The sequence below is a fragment of the Limanda limanda genome, chromosome 4 (assembly GCF_963576545.1).
Source record: "Limanda limanda chromosome 4, fLimLim1.1, whole genome shotgun sequence".
In the NCBI taxonomy this organism is placed as follows: Eukaryota; Metazoa; Chordata; class Actinopteri; order Pleuronectiformes; family Pleuronectidae; genus Limanda; species Limanda limanda.
Window position 1 is genome coordinate 1,789,225 of NC_083639.1, and position 23,841 is coordinate 1,813,065.

Below are 23,841 nucleotides of genomic sequence, written 5' to 3' on the forward strand. Positions count from 1 at the left end.
ATGTGGCTACTGATGGTAATGGTTGGAACAAATGATGAATTACAGAGAGGCTACAGGCGAGTCCGTCGTTACACAACTCCAACCATCCCTAGGTCTTTCAGGTATTGATGTAGCATTACTAAAGTAGAACATGTGCAATGTGCAGTTCGGTTGATCCATATGAAAAAGGAGAGACACTGGAGTCTCATAAAAGATGATGAATTCCCACAATAATCGACCTGCACATGACACAGCCTCAAGGCAAGGAGATGGAACAGAAATTCATTGCAGCAGTAAAATCTATATATATATATAGTAATGTGGTGTAGTACACAGGTTGGGCACATTAAAGTAAGCACTTGCAGAACCTCTTAAACTGACAGCATGTTAAATGTTCAGATTTTTTCGCCGTGGGGACAGTCTCTGCGTTATTCCCTGGGAAATCAGTGAAAATGTAAAAAAACTAAATGTTGAAGATAGCGATGAATAAAATTGTGTTCTCTCTTGGCCCAAGTTTTTAGTTGACAAACAAGCCAACCAAAAAACAAATGGGGAGGGGCAAAACATAATCTCCTTGTTGGAGGTTGACGTGATAAGCTGTGGTTTTATCGACCTGTGACTGCACAGGAAACAAACGTTTTATCAGCATCCCTTTATCTTTGGTGATAGATTTGTGTGCAGATACACAATGAGCAGGATATTGTGTGGTTGAGGATTAAGCTTGTCAGGGCTGTGTGATGGACTAACACTATTTCTCAAACACAACTGAAGCCTTGCACTTTCATCGACTCAACAGCATGCTGAAGAACATCGGAGGCTCTATGTTCCCATGCTCTGTTGAACACGTGTTATATTTAACATCCTTATAGCAAACACCAGCATGCTGGCAGTAATTATAAGTAAAAACCACAATTAACACTCAAAGACTGAACAGCGATGCAAATATTCTGAATAGGAGTAGAAGCACTGCTGCAGGATGCTGCAGAAAGCAGAGTCCCTCCCCTCGATTTTATGACTGGCTCTTTACAGAGTAGGGAGGGAGTGAAAAACAGAGAGAATGTCACGCTCTGGTATCTAGTCTTGTGCGGAGCATATGGAGGATTCGTACACCATCCCGAAGTGACACTCGTTGTGTACATGTGTGTAAAGAATACACTTCTTTCAGCTGAGTCTACACACAATGGAGGATGTTTCTGATCTGAGGCAAAACCCAAAGTGGAGTCAAGAAGTTTCAACAGCCAATTTGAATTTTTTCACAATCTGACCAAAGGTAAGTGAGACCTGCGAACAGTAAGAATGTCTTCCTCTCCTGGCATCAGGGCTCGGGAGAACGTGGACATGATGTATATCTCCATTGAGGCGGCTATTGCCCTGGCCTCTGTGCTGGGGAACGTGCTGGTGGTGCTGGTGGTGTGTGTGAACCGGGCTCTCCGCGACACCACGTTCTCCTTCATCGTGTCTCTGGCGGTGGCTGACATCGCCGTGGGAGTTCTGGTCATCCCCCTGGCCGTCATCATCAGCCTGGGATTTAACACTGAGTTTTACACCTGCCTCTTCCTCTCCTGCCTGCTGCTCATCATCACCCAGAGCTCCATCCTCTCGCTGCTGGCCATCGCCATCGACAGATATCTCAGAGTTAAGATTCCCATCAGGTGAGGAATTGTCTCAAAAACACTAAGTTGGACTTTGAAAAATGACATTTAGCTTTACGCAGGTTTTTAACATGAACCAAAGAAAAGACATGATTCGTTTGTTCAGTGTTGTTTGATGGATAATGTTATGACGTTGAAGTATCGGGAACAATAAAATATTCATAACTGATAGCAGTAACATAATCTCTTGCTGGTGATGATTGCTTCCAGTCAATTTGAGGTTCGTTAATATGCTCCAAACTCTTCACGCTCTGCAATGTGGTATTGACATATATCCATTAGTCCTGTTTTACAATAAATCAATAAGGAATGCGACATAAAATCTTGGAAATGTCTTAGTATACCCGAAGAATAAAGATATAGTAGTTGCTCAGATTAATGATAAAACCCCTGATTGTATGATGAATCTGTTTTCTAAAGTTGCCCGAATAAAACTATAGAACAGCAAATATTAGTAGTAGTAGCAGTAGTTGTAGTAGTTGTAGTAGTAGTAATAGTACAGAGAGCTTCTCACCTCACTCCTTCATTGGCCGTAGTATCATAAGTGTTAATGCACATTTTATCCTCCAGCGAGTAAATCAACAGGAGGCGTTTTTTAACGGTGATGCCTGACATGGCAAAATATATTATTGCCTGGTTTAAAGTAAATCGATGGGCTGCCCATCAAAAGCTTTTAAGCAAATTAAATTGTTTCTTTCTGCCTACATTCCTGACATAGGCACAGATTGTGCAGGGATCTGGCAGGTACCCATGCAACTTTGTGTTTATCCGCTGGAACTTGACGTCACAGCTTGCACGCAAGAAAAATTAAAAAGTCTTTCTTCCTTTCCCATTCGACATGTGGTCTGTTTTCTCCAGCTACAACACCATCGTGACCCAGGGGAGAGCCTATGTGGCAGTCTGCCTGTGTTGGATCCTCTCCTTCCTCACTGGATTGGTTCCAATGATTGGCTGGAATAACCGTGAAGCCCAAGGGAACCTCAACACTTCCGGGCAAATTGTGTGCAAGTTCACCACGGTCATGAGGATGGACTACATGGTGTACTTCAATTTCTTTGGCTGGGTGGTGGTACCGCTGACCATAATGATCGCTCTGTATGCCGAGATCTTCCGGGTGATCCGCCAGCAGCTTAACCGGCGTGCGGAGGCCACGTGCGATGGAGAGCGGTACTATCGGAAAGAGCTGAGGCTGGCCAAGTCCCTGGCCTTGGTGGTCTTCCTCTTTGCCGTGTGTTGGCTGCCGATACACATTATGAACTGCATCAACTTCTTCTGCCCAAAGTGTGAGATACCCAAGTCTGCCATGTATGTGGGGATTTTCATGTCCCACGTGAACTCAGCCCTCAACCCAATGGTGTATGCGTTCAGGATAAAGCGGTTCCGAATGACACTGGTGCAGATCACTCGGCGCTGCATGTTGTGTAAACCTGCAGAGCCCACCCCATGCCCCAACAGATCACCAGCCCTGACGAATGGATGCAAACCTGTAACGGGGCTGGAAGTTTTCTGAGGTCATCACTCACAGTGAGACGCTGCGGTGATCTTGATTTATGTGATATTGGGAATATCAACCCATTAGCAGAGACACCAAAGCACTCAGCTGAGTCGTGAAACCAATTCATTTTTGACTCATCCCCATTTTTCTGAGAAAACGATTCTGCCATCAAGGAAAACAAAAAATCCCCCCCATTGTTCTGCATGAATATGTTTTCTCTCAAAGTCCTCTTAATCAATTCATATTGAATTATAATATGTATGTAAACATAAGTAATACAACAAGCATTACATGTTCAAAAAGCTTGTCAGTAGGTTCTACGGAATAAACTACTGCATTTATATGCTAATCTCACATTTATTATTTCACAACACTTTCAATACATTTTGAACAAGTCTACAGCCAAGGCAACAACTCTGGGTTTGAGTTGAATGCTAACATGCTAACAATGACATTGCTAAGTATGTGTCAAACTTACTACATTTCTTGGTATGTTAGCATGCTAATATTTGATAATCAGCACTAATTAACTTTAGTTTGGCCTGTATGTAGAGGCTGGCATCATTTCACTGCAACTTAAGAACAGTTGTTAAGGTATTTCAGTCAGGCTCAAAGTGGTGGATTGGCTGAGCAACAGGTTGCTGTCATGAGTAAAAGTAAGATGAGATTTAGCGCATTGAGTTAGTTTGCAGAAGCAAAACGTTAAAAATGCATTGCTGCTCCATTTACGAAGCTTATCTTACATTTATTATTTCACATTTACAAAAGTTTGAATACATTTTAAAAGATTGAGTCTAAAACTTAAAACATTGCAAATGTATGGAGGGAATCCAAAGGAACTTTTTTACAGCAACTCCATCACACAATTGTTGAGAAATTTTGTTCAGAACCGAAAGTGGTGAATTGACAAACCTGCAGGGTGCTAGCATGGCTAAAAATGTTATTAGATTTTGCGCATTAGTTTGCAAAAGTAAACCATAAGCATCAGAGTCAGAATGGAAAGATGCATTGGTCACAAAGATCAATAGAGAGCACTGTCTGTTTGTATTTGTCAATAGAGAGAAGGTGAAAGGCTTTTCTTGGAGAGCATATTCACAGTGAAGTTACCAAACCAAATGAAAAAACACACTGGTAACATCAAAGCAATTCAGCGGTCCGTCTTAATCACAGGATGCAGGCACCTCTTCTGCTAATTCAGTTTGTTTCGGCCATATTTCAATAGCTGTGGCAGGGTGATGAAAAAAGGGCTCTGAGGCATTTGTGTAAATTACCCACAGAGCATTAGGGCTGACGTGATTTATTCATCCTCTAAACTCCAAAGCTTCTGCTAAAGCTGTGCAAGTTCTGCCTGGTCATCAGTTTGAGTTCCGCCTGGTTTCACTCACACCACTTCCAATCACATACATGAAGGCACTCAGTGGAGCGCATACCTCTGCAAAGGACCAACAGTCCCCTTACATTTGATCAAGCTGCACCAAATTGCAGACAATCCTTGATATTAGTCCCACGATTGATGCATTTTGCATTATAAAAATGGTGAAAATAAAAACAAGAAGAAAAGACGACCTATCTCGTATTGTTAAAGAAAGTAATTAAAAACTGTGGATTATTTTAAATGATTGTTCTTTTCTTGGCTCATGCACCTCACACCAAGTTTTGTGGAAAGCAGTTTTTTGCATAACCCCACTGACAATCAAAGAGATGGACTTGAGTGAAAAACATCATCTCCTCGGTGGAAGTGAAAAGGGTCAAATCTGGTTCAGGAGATGGATGTTTAAATGTCTGTCGATGTGTTTAAACCACAAGGTTTGTGTATGTCCTGACAGCTCCACAATATTTGTTAAATTCTGTGCACTCTCCTTCTCTCTGTCTGTCCCTGCCCAACGAATACATCACTGGGCATTTTACCATCTGTCACCTTCATCCTAGCTGAGGGATTTGAAACTGCTGAGTGTGGTCTAATCCTCAGCCCTCGTCTTAGTGAGGTAGGTGCCACGAAACCGATCCGCATTTACCACTCCACACCTGTGACTGGTGAGGCACAAGCATGATGTAGGTTTCGAGACCAAAGCCAGGAGTCTCTATTTTTGTTTTTGTTCCTATCGTCATCCTAGACTAATCTGCTCTGAGGTAAGACCTTTCATTTTTCATTTTCATCCCCAGACAACTGCACGCAATTTGTGACGTTTTAGAAAAAACACAAAGGGAATTACGCTTTGATGATTTGAATATTCTCAGAGGACTAAAGGAAACTTTGATTTGCAGCACCAAACCACAATAACATGGCCGATTCAGATGAAGCACAGGCCGGCCAAGACCTGGAGTCTCCAGAGACAGAGATGGACGACGAGGAGCGACTCTTGCATCACTTCAATGCGTACACCGAGTCTCGGCGTGCAAACCCTTGGGAGCAGTGGACCTTCAGAGAGAAAGCAAACTATTACATTGACCGCACCTTCCTTGTGATATTAGTCATTTTCCTGTTTATGGTGGTGGCAGAGTTTGGCTTTAAAATGTGGTACGTGACAAACGTGGGGCAGATTGTAGAGTTTGTGAAGGAGTCATTGGTCTCTGTGTTCGACTGGCTCTTCACCCAGGAGAGACAGGAGGAGCGAGCTGAACTGTAGTGAGGAAACACAGCTGTGCAGCTTCTGTTAAATATCCCCAGCGTCCGTGGGGGGGATGATCACAGTTGTATTTTCAAAGATGTTTTCAGGGAATGTGTTTTTTCAAAGGCCCAGATAATAATCAATGTATAGCCACATCTCAACTGAAGTGACAGTGATGCAAAAATCCTTTATCAACTTTACTTTTGTCACTGACTGAATTGAAATAAATAATGTATGCAATTAACTGAGTTCTTTTTCTGTCTTTCTGTACACTAAACCAAAAATGTGTGGCATCTCTTCTTCCACCTTGTGCTTCTTTGTGCATGTTATGGTACTTTTAGAAATGTTTCATACATTTGTCTCTTAAATAAATAAAATTAAATAAAATTGTATTTCAAATTAGTATCAGAGCAGGTAGATAATGTCAGTTAGTTACAACATGCGATGGCTATGGTTTTCCATGTGAATGGACACTAGAGAGTTAACTTAAAGGGGAAATACAATGTTTTAACAAACTCAATCAACTTTAATCATTAACCACACACTTTTTCTTGTTTTTATTACGTGCTTCACTTCAACTTTATTTGTGAGTGACGTGGTTCTTACTAGATATAATTTTTTACTTAAGAACATGAAAGCACAACAGCCCATCAGTATCCACTGGATTATTTTACTGGTCTCTGAGTAACTGATAAACAGACAAACTTAATCATATATTGATCAAACTTGTCCATGTCTTTTTTTGCCATTGGAGACATTTTTATGAAAATAGTCAAAAATAGATTATTTTCTGTCCATATGATAATTGATTTATCAGGATCTTTATCATTATTTTTCACACAAATATTACTTGTGACAAATGCTCATCACAATATGCTAGACCTCAAGTTGAAATATTCATGTTGCTTGAAAAATCCAAAAAACAACATGGAAATGGAGCAACTTCCCATTAGCTTAATGAAGATTTGAAAGTGACCTCAGTAATGCCATTAAGCCTGACACATTAGGCCTCAATTAATTTATTCGTTATTTCCACTTGAATTACTGGAAATAAGATGTGTGAGATGTCATTAATGCTGGTGCAAGTTAGGCCGTCTGTAGTTGTTTGTGGTGTCATTTGATCAATTAAAAAATGATGGATGATGAAGTTCAACCAGATGTTTACAATTGAAAATCCTTTAAATTGAGACTCTGTTGTTGTTTTATTTATCTAGCTGTTATAGATCAAAAAACGACTGGCTAATTTCCTCACACTTATATCCTGAGTTAAACCGTATTGAGAATATTTGAACACACGTGTTTAGTATTTCAAAAAATTATCAGTTAGACAATAAATCCACCAAATCCTACAGACCTTTACTGATGTCAACACATGAATAATATATGGTACTAAAATGATTGCTAATAACAATACGCTTTATTTGTGTAGCACTTTTCAAATAAGTTACAAGGTGCTTCACGAAATGATAAAATAATAAATGAAGGGAAATGCAGGGTTTCCATATTAAAAGATGATAAAGAGGCAGTTGATGTTTTAATGTATTTATTTTATTTTGAGTCACTTAGTGTTGAGACTCTACACAGTCATCATGGATCCATTTCGCTTAGTTTTAGAAGTATAGATATGAAACATAAGGTGTTTCTGAACTAAATACAAATAATAATAATAATAATAATAATAACAAGGAGTGCACAGTGTATAATTGGCTATTTAACCCATACCTATAATGGGCACCTGAAAATGTATAAATAAATGAGACTTTTTTGTTTGTCTGGTCATGATACACCTGTGTATCGATTTTTGTGAAGATCGGTCAATGGGAACACCTTCAGGGGGTCTCGGGTGGTCTCGGGGGGCACCGTTGACCCATTTTGCGACGCCCATTGAAAATTCCTTCAGAATACGTAAATTTTCACCACTTTCCAACTTTCTGCAAATTTTGATAAGAAGTTGAGCATGTTAAAGCCCTCAAAAAGCCAATTCATTTGCCTGAATAATAATAATAATAAATATAAATAGAATAACATAAAAAATATTGAGGTAGAAAGAATAAAAAACAGAAACACAAGATAAATAATAAATATAATAATAATAGTAAATAGTAAATATAATAATAACAAGTAAAACTGTAAAATGTATGTCCTGTTGCAGTATCAATCTTTAACTAAAATTTTTAGGGCTGCAAAGCAGCACTGGGTGGGCCCGAGCACATCCATTTTGAAGCGTTGCATGCTTTTTGTCTGAAAAAACAAAAATAACCAGTTCTGAGAGAGAAAGAGGCGTGACCTTTGCAAGACATAAAGTTTCCTTTGATCTAGGAAGACTGAAATCAAAGGATTCATGGTCCATGTATGTCCGCGTTACAGAACATCATGTATGAATGGCAAGTAATCAAACTTTGACGCCACGCCACGGTCACACCGTGTGATTAAAAAAAAATCCGTCAGTCAGTTTTTATCTCCATCTTGTTGTGATGAAACTCATCTCAATTTGAAGTTGATCCGATGAAAACCCTGGTACAAGAGCATCAAACAAAAAATGTGGAATATGGCCAAAATAGCCACTAAATGCAAAATAGCAGTGTTGTGTTTTGCCAATTGCACCTGAGACTTTTTTGTTTGTCTTGTCATGATACACCTGTGTATCGATTTTTCTGAAGATCGGTCAATAGGAACACCTTCCGGGGGTCTCGGGTAGTCTCGGGGGGCACCGTTGACCCATTTTGCGACGCCCATTGAAAATTCCTTCAGAATACGTAAATTTTCACCACTTTCCAACTTTCTGCAAATTTTGGTAAGAAGTTGAGCATGTTAAAGCCCTCAAAAAGCCAATTCATTTGCCTGAATAATAATAATAATTATCACAATGACCCAAACATTAAATAAAAATAATGACATAAAACAGTCAGACATCTATGTTTGTTTTCAACACCAACCAACCTACACAACATGTTTCCATTTTTCATCAATTTCCCAGAAAATAATTCATGGATCTGGATGAAAAACATCAGGCACATTATGGGGACTGATATCTTCGAGTGTGTTAAATTTGGAGCAGCCTGATAGAGCTGGAAGGGACAGTTGGGCCTTGGCGGAGGTCAAACTTGTTTACATTCTATCAAAGCATAACACAACATGATGAAACTGCAAAACAAATTTCCAAATTGAGGTCACATCAAATTAAAGCTACAGGGGTAAAGATAATACCAGGATTGTGCCGTTATATATTATTATTATTAATATGATCAATGACCTGTATCCAAGAACTATCTCACATATCACTTTATTACAGCTGCATGAATACCAATACGTGGACACCACTTCTATTGGTTATATAGCATATATTAATGTATGTCCTAATATAAATAACTGTATTTATCACAATTTTTGTGTCTTAATAATAATAATAATAAGAAGAAGAAGTTGAGCATGTTAAAGCCCTCAAAAAGCCAATTCATTTGCCTGAATAATAATAATAATAATAATAAAAATATATATACAATGAATAATAATAATAATAACTAATAAATATGATAGCAAAAATACAGTATCAAAATAAAATAAAATTTCTAGGGCTGCAAAGCAGCACTGGGCGGGCCCGAGCACATGCATTTTGAAGCGTTGCATGCGTTTTGCCTGAAAATAATAATAAAAACAAAGATTCCTTTGATATTTGACCGGCTCAGCATCAAAGGATTCATGGTCGATGTATTTACAGAAAATCATGTTTTAATGGCCAGAACATCGTGTTTTCATGGCGTGTAATCAAACTTTGACGCCACGCCACGGTCACACCGTGTGACTAAAAAAAAATGCGTCAGTCAGTTTTTATCTCCACCTTGTTGTGATGACACTCATCTCAATTTGACGTTGATCCGATGAAAACCCTGGTACAAGTACATCAAAGTAAAAATGTGGAATATGGCCAAAATGGCCACAAAATGCAAAATAGCAGGCTTCCTGTTGTGTTTTCCAATTGCACCTAAATACATTTTTTGTTTGTCTGGTCATGATACACCTGTGTGTCGAGTTTTGTGAAGATCGGTCAATGTGAACACGTTCCAGGGGTCTCGGGGGCACCGTTGAGCCATTTTGCGATGCCCATTGAAAATTCCTTCAGAATATGTTTTTCACCACTTTCTAACTTTCTGCAAATTTTGGTAAGAAGTTCAGCATGTTAAAGCCCTCAAAAAGCCAATTCATTTGCCTGAATAATAATAATAATAATAATTAAAGCCCTCAAAAAGCCAATTCATTTGCCTGAATAATAATAATAATAATAATAATAATAATAATAATAATAATAATAATAATAATAATAATAATAATAATTACAATTTCAATAGGGTCTCACCAGACACCTTTGATGTCTGTGCTCGGGCCCTAATAATAATAATGAAAATTCCTTCAGAATACGTAAATTTTCACCACTTTCTAACTTTCTGCAAATTTTGGTAAGAAATTGAGCATGTTAAAGCCCTCAAAAAGCCAATTCATTTGCCTGAATAATAATAATAATAATAATAATAATAATAATAAAAATTTTAGGGCTGCAAAGCAGCACTGGGTGGGCCCGAGCACATCCATTTTGAAGCGTTGCATGCTTTTTGTCTGAAAAAACAAAAATAACCAGTTCTGAGAGAGAGAGAGACGTAACCTTTGCAAGACATAAAGTTTCCTTTGATCTAGGAAGACTGAAATCAAAGGATTCATGGTCCATGTATGTCCGCGTTACAGAACATCGTGTTTTAATGGCGTGTTATCAAACTTTGACACCACGCCACGGTCACACCGTGTGATTAAAAAAAAATCTGTCAGTCAGTTTTTATCTCCATCTTGTTGTGATGACACTCATCTCAATTTGAAGTTGATCCGATGAAAACCCTGGTACAAGTGTATCAAAGAAAAAATGTGGAATATGGCCAAAATGGCCACTAAATGCAAAATAGCAGGCTTCCTGTTGTGTTTTTCCAATTGCACCAAGAGACTTTTTTGTTTGTCTGGTCATGATACACCTGTATATCGATTTTTGTGAAGATAGGTCAATGGGAACACCTTCCGGGGGTCTCGGGCTGTCTCGGGGGGCACCGTTGAGCCATTTTGCGACGCCCATTGAAAATTCCTTCAGAATATGTAAATTTTCACCACTTTCTAACTTTCTGCAAATTTTGGTAAGAAGTTGAGCATGTTAAAGCCCTCAAAAAGCCAATTCATTTGCCTGAATAATAATAATAATAATAAAGAGACGTAACCTTTGCAAGACATAAAGTTTCCTTTGATCTAGGAAGACTGAAATCAAAGGATTCATGGTCCATGTATGTCCGCGTTACAGAACATCGTGTTTTAATGGCGTGTAATCAAACTTTGACACCACGCCACGGTCACACCGTGTGATTAAAAAAAAATCTGTCAGTCAGTTTTTATCTCCATCTTGTCGTGATGACACTCATCTCAATTTGAAGTTGATCCGATGAAAACCCTGGTACAAGTGTATCAAAGAAAAAATGTGGAATATGGCCAAAATGGCCACTAAATGCAAAATAGCAGGCTTCCTGTTGTGTTTTTCCAATTGCACCAAGAGACTTTTTTGTTTGTCTGGTCATGATACACCTGTATATCGATTTTTGTGAAGATAGGTCAATGGGAACACCTTCCGGGGGTCTCGGGCTGTCTCGGGGGGCACCGTTGAGCCATTTTGCGACGCCCATTGAAAATTCCTTCAGAATATGTAAATTTTCACCACTTTCTAACTTTCTGCAAATTTTGGTAAGAAGTTGAGCATGTTAAAGCCCTCAAAAAGCCAATTCATTTGCCTGAATAATAATAATAATAATAATAATCCTTACAATTTCAATAGGGTCTCACCAGACACCTTTGATGTCTGTGCTCGGGCCCTAATAATAATAAATAATCCTTACAATAACAATAGGGACCTCCCTGATCCTTTGATCAGTGCTCGGGCCCTAATAATAATAATCCTTACAATTTCAATAGGGTCTCACCAGACACCTTTGATGTCTGTGCTCGGGCCCTAATAATAATCCTTACAATTTCAATAGGGTCTCACCAGACACCTTTGATGTCTGTGCTCGGGCCCTAATTACATAAATGTCACAGATAATATATAACTATCTTTGATGTTGATGTTTTTATGGCACAACCAAATAAAAGCCTGGTTGCTGAGGCGATGACGTAGGCGCCTGTCACCCCCCTGAACGGACCAATGAAATCGCAGCTCTCCGTTCTTCCTTCTACACTTTCTGGCACCGCCCCCTTCCCTCTCCCACAGTTCCTGGCGTGACCCACGTTTCGTGTCGTTTAGACTTAAAGTAAGTGAACGATTCCGCTTCAGAGAGAAAAAAAAATTGTTCTGTTATTCACGTTGTTTACGATGCGACACGAGCTGCTGTGCTGGTTTGTACTGGGAGTGACGCAGCCGGAGCGGAGAGCCTTAATGGCGGACACACGGTCCAGACTTGACAGCGGCCGCCATGCTGCCTCGGTCCGGGTGTGTCTCTGCTGGAGGAGCCGCTTCTCCACCCGCGAAATGTTAAATATAAACACTTACCTCCATAACATCATCTCCATGTCCGCGAGGGACCGACACTAACGCTTGCTAAAGCTAACTGTCTCCTCCAAAGCTAACGCTAGCTAAAGCTAACTGTCTCCTCCGAAGCTAATGCTAGCTAAAGCTAACTGTCTCCTCCCAAGCTAACGCTAGCTAAAGCTAACTGTCTCCTCCCAAGCTAACGCTAGCTGAGGCTAAACGTGTCCTCCCACTGCAAGATCAACACAGTAGTTAGATAGTACTCATAGTAATACTTGTGTGTATATTGTGTAGAACAGTGTGTACTCGGTGTGTGTACATCACATTGTTATTATGTGATGGTTTAACAACAAACCTGCTAAAATTGATAAGCATTTGTCCAGCCCCCCCCTAGTGGTGGCATTTGATTTACAGGATGTTTATATGGAGTCCTTCAGATACTATAAATAGAAATGTTAAATATAGTATATCTTTTTTAAATATGCTCTTCTTCATACTACACAGAAACCCAATCCCCATTGAAATTTCTATTGTCTTCTATATTTTGCTGCACAAAACAAGCAGTGTGAATTGTGTTATGTGAATAGTTTTAAGAGTAAATCATTGATAATGAAAATAATCTCCCCCCAGCAACTAAAATGCATATTGTAGCATCTACATTAATTTCTTGTTGAATTATCTTGTCAAAAAAATTATAAAAATGCTTCCATGTACTATTGTGTGCTTTATAAGGAAATAAATTCATCTTCTTCTGACAGATAATTTACATTATCTCTTTGCATGATGAAAGTGCCCAGAAACAATTTCATGATCTGTGTTAAGTTTATGTTTAGACTCAAAAACCCAAAGATATTCAGGTTAAAAATAGATTAGCAGCTAATGATTTGATTTGAAATGTGGGGACCAACAATTTAACCCTTGAAAATCTCTTAATTGATTATCAATACGGCTGCTGATGAATAACAGATGCTCAACTAATAATTGTGGACATATTTATTTTAACGCTGGTAACTCAGCCTGAACTTAAAGACTGAAAAACAAGGCTCCTGAAGGTTAAAACCAAAAGTTGAGATATTTGGCTTCATTGTGTCTTTTTATTTTTCACAGTCGCACATTATTCACCTGTCCCCTGTTTCTCTTCTGTCAATGCAGAATGCGTTACGTGGCCGCTTACCTCCTGGCTGTGCTCGGTGGAAACACCAGCCCCTCCGCTAAGGACATCAAGGCCATCTTGGGCAGCGTGGGCATCGAGGCCGATGACGAACGCTTGAACAAGGTACATCAGTTAAAATTATATATAAGCAGTTTAAAAAAACAGGTCTGATTCTTGTACAGTGAAGATGTCCTGTATCTGAAGTTTAAATCTTGTATTTTTCTGGGCAGGTCATTACTGAGCTCAATGGAAAAGATCTCAATGAAGTCATGAACTCAGGTAAAAGACCCTGAATTAACACGGCTAAAGATTTCAAGTTTTTGTAAATTGAAGATGACTAAAAAATTATATTTCTCTCCTTTTCCCACAGGCCTCTCTAAGTTAGCCTCTGTACCAGCAGGTGGTGCTACGGCGGCTCCGGCTGCTGCTGCCGCCGCTACCGGGGCCACCGGAGCTGGGGCTGCACCTGCTGCTGGTAAGAATATACAAATATATTAGATTCATGCTTAAATTGATGTTTTTCTGCTCCTGTAGGATTGTTTGACATTGTTTATTTCAGTATTACACCTTATGATGATGCGCTCTCAAATTATTTAATTTAGTCAGCTGCCCTGAGCCAATTGTCCTATTTAGTTTGTTAGATAAGTTTTAGTTGACTTAAGGTTTGGCCATTTTATTTTTTATCTTCAAAGAAAGATGTAATTATTTAGTCGAGCTTTCGGCAATGTAAACTAAATATTTAAGAAAAAATTATATTGAATATATATAATATCACCATTGGTATTGCATGTTGTTGTGGTTAAGTGACATTAATGCTGTCTTGTCTTAAGCTATGACAAAAAGATGTTTTTTGTTAACAAGATTAAACTGAATATCAAAGTTCCTGAAAAGTGTTGCTGACCGCTTTCTGTAGTGTTGACTTTTTTCCTTTTCTGTCTTGTTTTCCAGCGGAAGAGAAAAAGGAAGAGAAGAAAGAGGAATCTGAAGAGTCAGACGAAGACATGGGCTTCGGACTCTTTGATTAAACTGCCCTCTCCGCGTTTAAAAAGCAATAAAAATGTAAAAGTTTACACAAATCACGTTGTGTTTTTGTCCTTTTTATTGGTTTTAAGTCGATCTTACAAATTATGACTCTGCATAAGGGAAATACACTCGGTGAAATTACCGGTAAGTGTTCTAGAAATAAACCTGTCTGGCCTTCAGTGCTGAGATGTTGAAAGCTTGATGCTAGAAATAGTCCAGACTGGACGACCCGTCTAATTGGGCAATCCAGACCCAGCATGTGGTCAGTGTGTCCTGCTGCTGCTCAGATTCCTGAGTCACATGATGCCACGGGCTTAAAGGGACAAAGCAATGATCCAAACACAAAGGAAGACGCACCACACAACCCGAAAACAGATTTGGAACCTGCCTTCGCTTCACACCTGACTTTGGGTCTCAGCTGTAATTTCATGTAGTGAATAACCTCATTAAAGGTTTGGTAGTTGTGGTAACGTTCTGTTTTTTATATGACCTGAAAACACATTAAACCCAGCCTATATATGAATGATTTTTGATTTCATTCAGCTGTGTCGGTGAATGCTAACATCTCGCTGTCAGTTCACAGAATCAACTGTTTCCAGCCTTCCAAAGAACGACTGACGGTAAAAATGTTGATTGATGAAAGAGGTCACAGTTTTCATACGAGGGTTTTATGAACGTTTCCGTGTCAACATCAAAAGTTTGACACAGTTTAACCTGTTAATCGGGTTTTACACTTTTACCAAGTGTTAATAATGGCTGCTGTGTGAAATCCTGGTGTTTACAGAGACTTTAGGGTGAAGCAGAACTTTTTATATGAAGAAGGATCCAGATTTACTCAAATATCACTTTTACTGTCATCATTAAACTATCATTCATTGCTGCTGCATTATTCCTGCTACTATCATTACTAACATCATTAAATCATTAACCACCACTATTATCGTTCTCATTATATCTGACAGTGCTTTAATACGATGGTTATGTAACACTTCCTGGTCTTTCTCTCTTCTCTACCCTTTCTTTTTCTCACTGTGAGACCTGTTGAGTTTCTCTCTATAATATTCCCAGGTCTCGACGTCACTGTGTAAAGTTCTTTGACATATTGTATAATACGGTTGTGATAAGGTGCAAAAGAGACGCCTTGAATAGTTGGACTCCTGTGTTTTTCTGCAGTGAGTCAGGACTGTGTGTCAGTCTGAAGCTGACTCAGTGTTTGTACATTGACTCATCAATCAAATCACAATTCATATTTTGTAATTTCATTTTAATTCAGCTCTGATTTCCCAGCAGCGCGTTTAATCACCGAACCCGTCGAGGTTAGTAATCCTCAAAACAAACCAGCCCTGATTTGTTTCCTGCTTCCCAGCACTTCACCTGTTGGTTTCTCTTGGATTTTGGTCCGATGAGCAAGAGCTTTAGACGTCACCTTCGCTCAGAGGAAAATAAAATACCTCCACATACCTGTCAGTTTGTTGTGATGGTTTGTAAGAAAGGTGACACAAGATCTACTGGACTTTTCCTCTTAGAATAATTCCGCATATTTTAGGAGACTGATATTTATGAATGTGTGCGATTAGTCGCAGGTTTAAACAGCATCCGGTCCTAGTGAATTTAAATGTAGTTTCATATGGGGTTGGGCCTTTGGTGAGGTGTGTGCTCTACTTGTTTTCTTTACTGGAATGATTTGGCTTTGTCCCCTGAGCTGCGTTCTATGCTGTGAAAAGGACCATTGTATAGATGTTTCTGTGCAGACAAAACAAACAGCCCATGCAGACCATAATTCAGTTTATTATTATTATTATTGTTATTATTAACACCAGTTAGATTAACAGCACTGCTGTACCTGGCCTGCTGTGATCACTAACTGGTTTCCTCTGCCTCCCTCTTCTCACTGGTGTATATGAGTGCATGTGTTGTGTGTTGCATAGATCGGACAAGACCTTAAGGCGGTCCTGTGTCTAGTCTGAAAGGTCCCCTGCCTGCAGAGAAACCTGTTCCACTGTCACATTCCATCCCATAGTTATCCGTCAGCCTTGACACCAGGAATCTATTATATAAGTTGTTCACAACGCCCGAAATATTCTAAATGCATGTGAGTGGCACAATTTTAACTTCATGTCCTCGTCCACACGATTTAATACATAACACTGATCAACACACAATCTGCATGTGGTTGCATGACTTAATGATTTCAGTGGAAGTTGTTGCAGGAATGTTCTTCCTAAAAGAAATAAACATTCTGATGTTGCAGGCTGTTGTCTGTGCCTGTCAGGACGACAGAGGTGTGGCCGAATCATAGTTGTGTTAATTGCTCTAATCTCTCCACGCATGGTTTCCTGTCTAAAGGTGCTAACGTCTTAAAACTGTGCTCTGGTTGTTTGTGAGCGCTGGTACTAACTTCATAATTCTACCAGTAAACATGACGCAAACTACAATTACCACCCTTTGGTTGGGTGCCTCCACCAGCCAGTGCAGTTTCAGTCCACATAAAAAATGTTTAGACTCATGTGAAGCCACCATGACATTGAACCCTAGTGATTTCTAATCAGATCATCCGTGAGTCTAAGTGAACATTTGAAATGATTCTATTAAAGCATTCTTGAGATGTTGAGTTCAAATGACCAAAAGCATGTTTCATATTTGTATGTTTCACACAACTTCACTGTGACTTTGACCACTAAATTCAAATCAATTCATAACTGAGTCCAACTGAACGCTTGAACCAAAGTTGAAGAAATTCCCTCAAGGGGTTCCTGAGATATTGCTTTCAAAATTAACATAAAAATTATGCAGCAATTAACCAAAAATGAAGGGTATTTTGTTTTGTTTTATGAGCTTTCAAATGTATCATGCAAACCATGGTGGTGGTGGGGGGTCCTGAACTCAGATAAGGACATATTGTTCTTTGGACCTCCAGAAAGCTTTGGATTCTGAAGAAATCCTCACATCCACAAGTCTCTCCCCTCCTGAACAAGTCCAAACTACAGATTTCGCCTGCAGCTGTATGACACCATTCATTCCATTAGATAACATCTTCTCTTCGATTTCTGGAGAATAAAAAGTGTGTCAGCAGGAGGATTGTGGTTTTATCTGATGAGGTGACGAGTAGATAATGCGTCACTGAGGCCTGTGTTAAGAAGTTCGGCCACGGCTATGGAGAGGAAAAGTTCAAAGTGTGACAAGGATGACAAAAAGAAAAGTTACAATAAAAGATATTGTTTAATTTGCATGTGTTGATATGAATGCCAGCACTCATAACAACAAACATTAACAGATATTTCACATTGTAGTTGAGCTTCTATTAAACACACTTTACTTAAATCCTAGAAATGTAGAAACATATTGCACATACGGGTCGAGCTTATATACATGAACAGTTTTCACAGTGCTCATTTGGATGATCACAAAATCAATGTACAGAAACATATTGTTGTTGAATGTTTGATTTGAGCATCACATCTTCAGTGTCATTACAGGAGAACCGGGTTAATCCGCGATGGGGAAATACTGCAGCGTGTTCTGGGGCAGAGCCGACAGGTGAAGAAGCCTTGAGTCAACAGTTCTTCAGCTTGGAAAAACACACAAGCTGAAATGTTCCAAAGCCGCTCAACCGCCTGTTGCGTAAGTGTTGTCACGTCAAAACAGTTTCAGTTTGAAAACGGAAAGTAGCTTGTACGTGGATTTAAAGGTTTTGCCAAGCAGCTCTTCTGTTCTTAAAAAGTTTGTAAAGGGAAGTGATGCTTTGCAACACGTCCTTGGGCCACATGGGCCGAGCTGAGAAAAGCTGAAGTGTGGTCGTGAAGTGTGGTCGTGAAGCTGAGTTTCAATCGTCACTGTCGGACCATGGGTGATCTGTACACGGCTGCGAAAAGAGAACAAGAGTTTAAATACTTCCTCTGCGACTGTTCAAACAGAAATGTGCAGAATCTGTGCACTTGCACATGGGTTAAAGGGAGTGCCGGTATTTTTCACCCTTGGCCTGATGTCTATAAATGTGTGTGTGTGTGTGAATCCGTCCAGTAGATTGTGTCTATGATTTATTGAACTGCGACTCCACGAAATGTGTTCTGATTAAGAACCATTCATTTACAAATAGGCCTCAGATTGACAAGTTTTGGAATTCCTCTTTAAAAAAACATAAAAACAATATTGCAGTTATCTACTTTCTAATGTTTAGATTCCTCCTCTTCTCCATTTCCTGACATCTCAGACTCTCACCTGATTGTATTCGAATCTGTCCTGTAGGTAGCGGTTCCCCAGTCCTGTAATGTGACTTGCGTTCTGTCTGGAGAGCCCGGCAACCATGGCCGTGAAGTCGAGCGTGAAGGCCAGGTTGACCAGCTCGGGCGCTGTGGGCAGCACGGTGGGAGGATTGTGGGTGGGCGTTGCCTCCTTCTCCAGATAAGCGTCGGCCAGTTTCTGGAAGGCACCATAGGACATCGACTTGAAGAAGTGGTTCAGGGTGGGGTTATCCTTCATCTGGAGGAGGTGAGGGGAACATGGCTTTCAGTAAATCCAGTATATTGCCACTGCTCGTAAACATTTATGGTGAGAGTAGAAACATTATTGTGCCTGTAAAGTTTTGTAATTTTCCAGTAGTAAACAGATTAAACGAAAATGATGGCTCATCACATGACATGTCAAGAACATGTCAGCACTTTGCAGCAGCATTTCAGAATAGTACATTTAAATAAGCAGATAACATGCTTTTTCTTTCACTATTGATCAATCTGCAACCCTTTTATTTATAAATAACATATGTATGGTGAAAAATGTATTAAATCCCTAGAGGATGTCATCAAATTGATTGTTTTTATCTGCATTTGTCAGTCGGATTACGCAAAAACTGACAGATTACCATGGAATTGTGTGGCGGTAAAGACAAAATAAATAAAACTTCTTGTGTATCAGGACCAGGTTCTAGATTCATGTTTTTTTGTAACTTGTTACAGACATGTATATTCAGTTTTGATAAAATATAAAAATTTAAAAAGTTGTTGATTCTGTGTCGACAAATTGTTGCAGCCTCACAGTTGTTTTTGACATTGATAAATGCAGAGCAGCAGTCACATGACATGCTGTGTTTGGTTTTGCACAGCGGCACTTTCAGTTTGACTCTTTAACTCTTTTCACATGCTCTATTTAAAATGTTCACTTCCGTTATCACTACAGCAAACTGTTAAAAATATATGAGACCTCACTTCGATCTGATTAATTTACTAAAAGCATTATTTTACAAAAAAACAGACAATAAGAACTTATAAACCTGCAGTTAACTCAACAACAGGAGCGTGTACCAACCTTGATGTCCATGGCGTCCCCCTCCTTCTTTGTTAAAGTAATGATCCTGTTGATCACTTCCTCTGAGACAAAACAGAGGGAGGAGAAAGTGTTATTAACATTTAGAACAAGTCATGATACCAGAATCTGTTGTTATAATACAGTTTTAGCTATTAAATTAAATTAATGAGCGGATATTGAGGGAGAATAATGTGCAACCTGCAGAAATGCAAATCAGAGTGAAGACAGGAGGATGAGAAATTCCACTGAACTGTCACAAACTAAATCAAGCAGAGAAACAAGTTGATCGTGATATTTTCCACACTTTAACGGTGCTTTCAAGAGAGTAAAGAGAAATTGTTTCTCACCATGTGTCAGATCCTGATCTTCCTCCTTTACTTTGACCTCCAGGACAATCTTTTCCAGTTCTTCTGACACCTTCTCGTAGTACGCCTCCGTCGGCTCCACCCTCGTGAGAGCTGCAAAGCAACACTACGTTATTCATCCCAGATTTGTTAACACTTATGAGTTAAATACGTATTTTCTTCTCTCAAACACAAATAGGTAATTTATCCATTGACTCCTGAAGTTCACCTCCAAAGTCACTGATGTCAGCAGCGATGAGATCTTTCCCAGGCCTGTTTGGTTTTATCAGAGAGATGCGCCTCTTCGAGAACCTTCTTTTCATGGTCTTTTTCCTCGAGGACTTCTTCAGTGAAGCTGCTGGAGTTGTGGGCAGGCAGGTGATCGCAGCCTCGGAGTTCGGCTCCAGCGTGGAGTCCCTGGACGGGTCTGTAGCGCTGTCCTCATCTCTGTCCTCGCTGCTCTTCCCAGAAAAAAAGCCCACCATGCTTTTCCAAAAAGAGGGTTTCCTGTTCTTCCATGACTTTTTCTTCTGTTTCTTTGGTTCTTTGGCAAACGTTTCAGGCAGATCAGTGGAGGGTTTGATTGCAATAAAGGACTCAATATCAATGGATTCACCGGCCAGGTGAAGGGACGGGTCGCTGGAGTGTCGTCTGTCTTTTTTGGTCACCCATTTCTCTTTCCTCTCCATCCCCTTCTTCGACAGCGACCCATCGTTGACGCTCAGGCTGCGCTTGACGAAAACCTCCAGCAGACGGATCGTGTCCTTGTGAGGAACATAAATCAACTGCCCGTTATTGAGCCCTTGTTTGTATGTGTGTGTTTCCATGGTGGGGAGACTGTGGAAGAAGGAAACAACATCACACACACGCAATAGTTTCCTAGTCATTAAGGTCCTGCTGTGTTTGGTCCAGTTAACCACAACAACTACATTGTTTTGCATTGAACTTCTGGCCCTTTCAGTCCAAAATCACTTCAGCGGTCAGTTATCATTTTGTATGATTTGATCCTCTAAGATTTACTGCTTTTCACTTTCCACCATTTGTTTAATTAAACAAAGAAACATTTCCACGGCGGGAGGGTCAGACATTGGTCAAGGAAGGTTTACACTCTCTGTAACATTGCGTTTTTATCAACATTTACACTGCTTTCTGAGGGAATAACTCTCGGATCTTGATTAACCAATATCTCATATTTGTCTGATATTTATGAGTGTGTGCAATTTGGACTGTTGGTCCTTGGCAGAGACTGCTCGCTTTTATTGTCTTAAAATAAACTGAACTGAACTTTTGGTATCAGAGGGTTGGATGTCATGAATAAGAATTAAGGGTTTTGAAAAGAGCAATGGGCATGTTTCACTATTCTTGTACAACTATCAACTTGTGCATTTTGTTGTACAAGATTAGTTATTAAAGAAGATGCTTGTCTTTTTATTCAGTTAGGAAAAAAATACAAGACGCAGCCCTAAGCTTAATCAGGTATTAATTATTTCCCAGAGCCTATTATTTACATTTAATCTAATCAATAACATCCCTTAACTTAACTTATACTATTATATACTTGTAAACAGTGAAACACATTCAACACAAAATGTCCGAAGTCTGTGTTGACTTATTCAAATGACTTGTTTGCCTTCAACAGTCACACACAATATTCAAGTTACTCGGTAAACCACCAAAAACATGTTGTAACCTTTCACAAGCAGGAAACCAACACATTTATTTAGCTTTCCGATTTTTTTTTAAGAAGTAATAATTTGTCCTATTATGAAGGCAGTTGGTTCTCTGTCCATTTGTGGATAAACATCTCATGTTTGAGTTACATAATGGAAAATAAGTGAATATTATTCTATTCTAATACTAAGACTATGAAGCTGTACCTGCAGAAAAGGAGAGACGTTTCAAAACGCTGTAAAAAGTCAAAAGGGAGAAAGAGGAACAGTACAAACTAGAGGGTGTCATGGCGACAGCTGTTGTTCAGTCCACTTAAAGCTGCAGAATGAGGATAAAGTGAACTCACCTGGTCTCAGTCATGGTCAGAGTTGTAGTAGAGATCTGTGTCAGTGGTTACCACAGAGGTGATGCACACTGTGTGGGACTGTCAGCAGCTCGAGGTTCATGTGTAAGATGTCGTCTCTGTTCTGGAGGGAAGCTCTACTGTGAACATACCTCCTCACCTCCTCCCACCATGTAAGGACACGCAGCCTGATCTGTACCTGCAGGCAGACAGAGGGGTGGAGGGAGCAGGGCAGCATATCACCTGTCTTCCTGCTTTCTGTGGCACGCTGACGTCACTTGTTTGTGGTTTCACTCTTTCTGCTCTGAACGAAGAGGAAGTAAAAAAGAGTTGCCTATCAGAGGAGTGGAAACATGTGACCAACGCCTTTTTATTAGTTTAGGTAATTGAAAAAAAATGTGGAAAGAGGTTGCGTAAGGGTTGTCACGCAAAAAAACACTTAATTGTTTTATCTATATATAGTATTTATTGCAATAATTTAAGCAACATGAAAAAGGTAAAAACAAAAAATGAACCAGGAACATTTTAAACAAGAGGGATATTAATAAAAAAGTTTGAATTTATTTATCTTTTATCTCCTTAAATTATCTTGTGACCCTTTTGTGCAACAGGTTGTATACGTGCGGTACACAGGTGCGTAATAATGCAGTGACATGAGGTAACACACAAGCCTACATACTGCAGGGCCTAATGATACACATCACGTCCGATTCCAACAGTTTAAAGGTTCCTCAGGCGTCAGGTGACGTCGTCATATTTGTTTTTTCACAACCAGCACGTCCACAACCCAGACACATTCAGTTTACTGCGGATTTCCCCTCATTTGCAGCTCGTAACTCAGATCTGCTATCAGTAGTTTCATGTTTTCTATAAAGCAAAGGTTAATAAACCATATCAGTTCATCAGCATCTTCACCATTAAAGTTGTTAATCATTAACCACACACACACACACACACACACACACACACACACACACACACACACACACACACACACACACACACACACACACACACACACACACACACACACACACACACACACACAAGGCCTGTTTTAGATCCACCTTGCAGAGTTTCCTCTGTTTTGTAATCACTATATTGTCTCTCCAGGTCGTAGACGTGTCTGAGGTGGGACTGCCCGGCGTGTGTGTGTGTGTGTCTGAAAGATTTCCAGGAAGTGATTGCAGAAAAAGATAATGGATTTCCATTCAATAACAAAAGCTTATTTCTTAATGGACAAGTGTATTGTAATTGCGGCGCATGAAACTTGATGAGTCATGTCTTATTTGGCCTGTTTAGAAGAAACATGAAACCTTTTCGGTAACTTAAACTTTCTGTAACATCACAGGTCGTCTGGCTGTTGGTGGAACTGGTTTTAAAGCAGCTTCCTTTGTTCTTCCTGCAGCAGGGGACGGTCATTTGATTCTGATCAGGATCCAGTTTTCCTGTATCTGTAATACCTCACCATCCCATCACAGTACTTTCAATAGGGAGAGGTTCATTCTCCTGAGTTTCACTCCAGTTCAACATGCATTCATTCTGATACAAAATGTAACTTAATGAGATTGTAACTATGATTTAAAAATAGAACTAAATTTAAACATTATTTAAACATTATTTAAACATAAAGACTTCAGAGATTTGCTTATTTGATAAAAATGACCTTTCAGAAAAACAAGCCAGTAGTAACCAACACTCCCCCCCCCCCCCCCCAGCTTGTA

General features: G+C 39.6%; 3 protein-coding genes across 4 annotated transcripts; 2 read left to right on the top strand and 1 right to left on the bottom strand.

Annotated features, from left to right (window-relative positions):
- Positions 1 to 1,275: 1,275 nt before the first annotated feature.
- On the top strand, positions 1,276 to 3,141 carry LOC132999455 (adenosine receptor A1). Its single transcript, XM_061069136.1, has 2 exons — positions 1,276 to 1,631; positions 2,490 to 3,141. The coding sequence occupies exons 1-2, from the start codon at positions 1,276 to 1,278 to the stop codon at positions 3,139 to 3,141; spliced, it is 1,008 nt and encodes a 335-aa protein (XP_060925119.1).
- Positions 3,142 to 11,982: 8,841 nt separating this feature from the next.
- Positions 11,983 to 14,511, top strand: rplp2 (ribosomal protein, large P2). The gene is made up of 5 exons (XM_061069584.1): positions 11,983 to 12,064; positions 13,435 to 13,558; positions 13,666 to 13,714; positions 13,806 to 13,910; positions 14,384 to 14,511. The coding sequence occupies exons 2-5, from the start codon at positions 13,436 to 13,438 to the stop codon at positions 14,458 to 14,460; spliced, it is 354 nt and encodes a 117-aa protein (XP_060925567.1). The 5' UTR covers positions 11,983 to 12,064; position 13,435; the 3' UTR covers positions 14,461 to 14,511.
- Positions 14,512 to 17,681: 3,170 nt separating this feature from the next.
- LOC132999974 (uncharacterized) lies at positions 17,682 to 22,354 on the bottom strand. Of its 2 annotated transcripts, none has more exons than XM_061069784.1 (6): positions 22,121 to 22,354; positions 20,333 to 20,940; positions 20,107 to 20,217; positions 19,760 to 19,821; positions 18,677 to 18,937; positions 17,682 to 18,320 (listed from the first exon to the last, which is right to left on the bottom strand). In XM_061069784.1, exons 1-6 carry the CDS (start codon positions 22,132 to 22,134, stop codon positions 18,282 to 18,284), a joined length of 1,095 nt encoding a protein of 364 aa, XP_060925767.1. In that variant the 5' UTR covers positions 22,135 to 22,354; the 3' UTR covers positions 17,682 to 18,281. The 2 variants fall into 2 exon arrangements, with proteins under 2 accessions (XP_060925767.1, XP_060925768.1); XM_061069785.1 differs by lacking the exon at positions 22,121 to 22,354 and adding an exon at positions 21,981 to 22,065.
- Positions 22,355 to 23,841: the final 1,487 nt, after the last annotated feature.

Coding starts and splice junctions, on each gene's coding strand:
- LOC132999455 (XM_061069136.1), top strand. CDS start 1,276: ATGTCTTCCTCTCCTGGCATCAGGGCTCGGGAGAACGTGGACATGATG. Junction 1,632..2,489: donor AGAGTTAAGATTCCCATCAG/GTGAGGAATTGT, acceptor TGTTTTCTCCAG/CTACAACACCATCGTGACCC.
- rplp2 (XM_061069584.1), top strand. CDS start 13,436: ATGCGTTACGTGGCCGCTTACCTCCTGGCTGTGCTCGGTGGAAACACC. Junction 13,559..13,665: donor ATGACGAACGCTTGAACAAG/GTACATCAGTTA, acceptor TTTTCTGGGCAG/GTCATTACTGAGCTCAATGG. Junction 13,715..13,805: donor CAATGAAGTCATGAACTCAG/GTAAAAGACCCT, acceptor CTTTTCCCACAG/GCCTCTCTAAGTTAGCCTCT.
- LOC132999974 (XM_061069784.1), bottom strand. Junction 19,822..20,106: donor AGATCAGGATCTGACACATG/GTGAGAAACAAT, acceptor GTTTTGTCTCAG/AGGAAGTGATCAACAGGATC. Junction 18,938..19,759: donor GGGACGCCATGGACATCAAG/GTTGGTACACGC, acceptor CACCTCCTCCAG/ATGAAGGATAACCCCACCCT.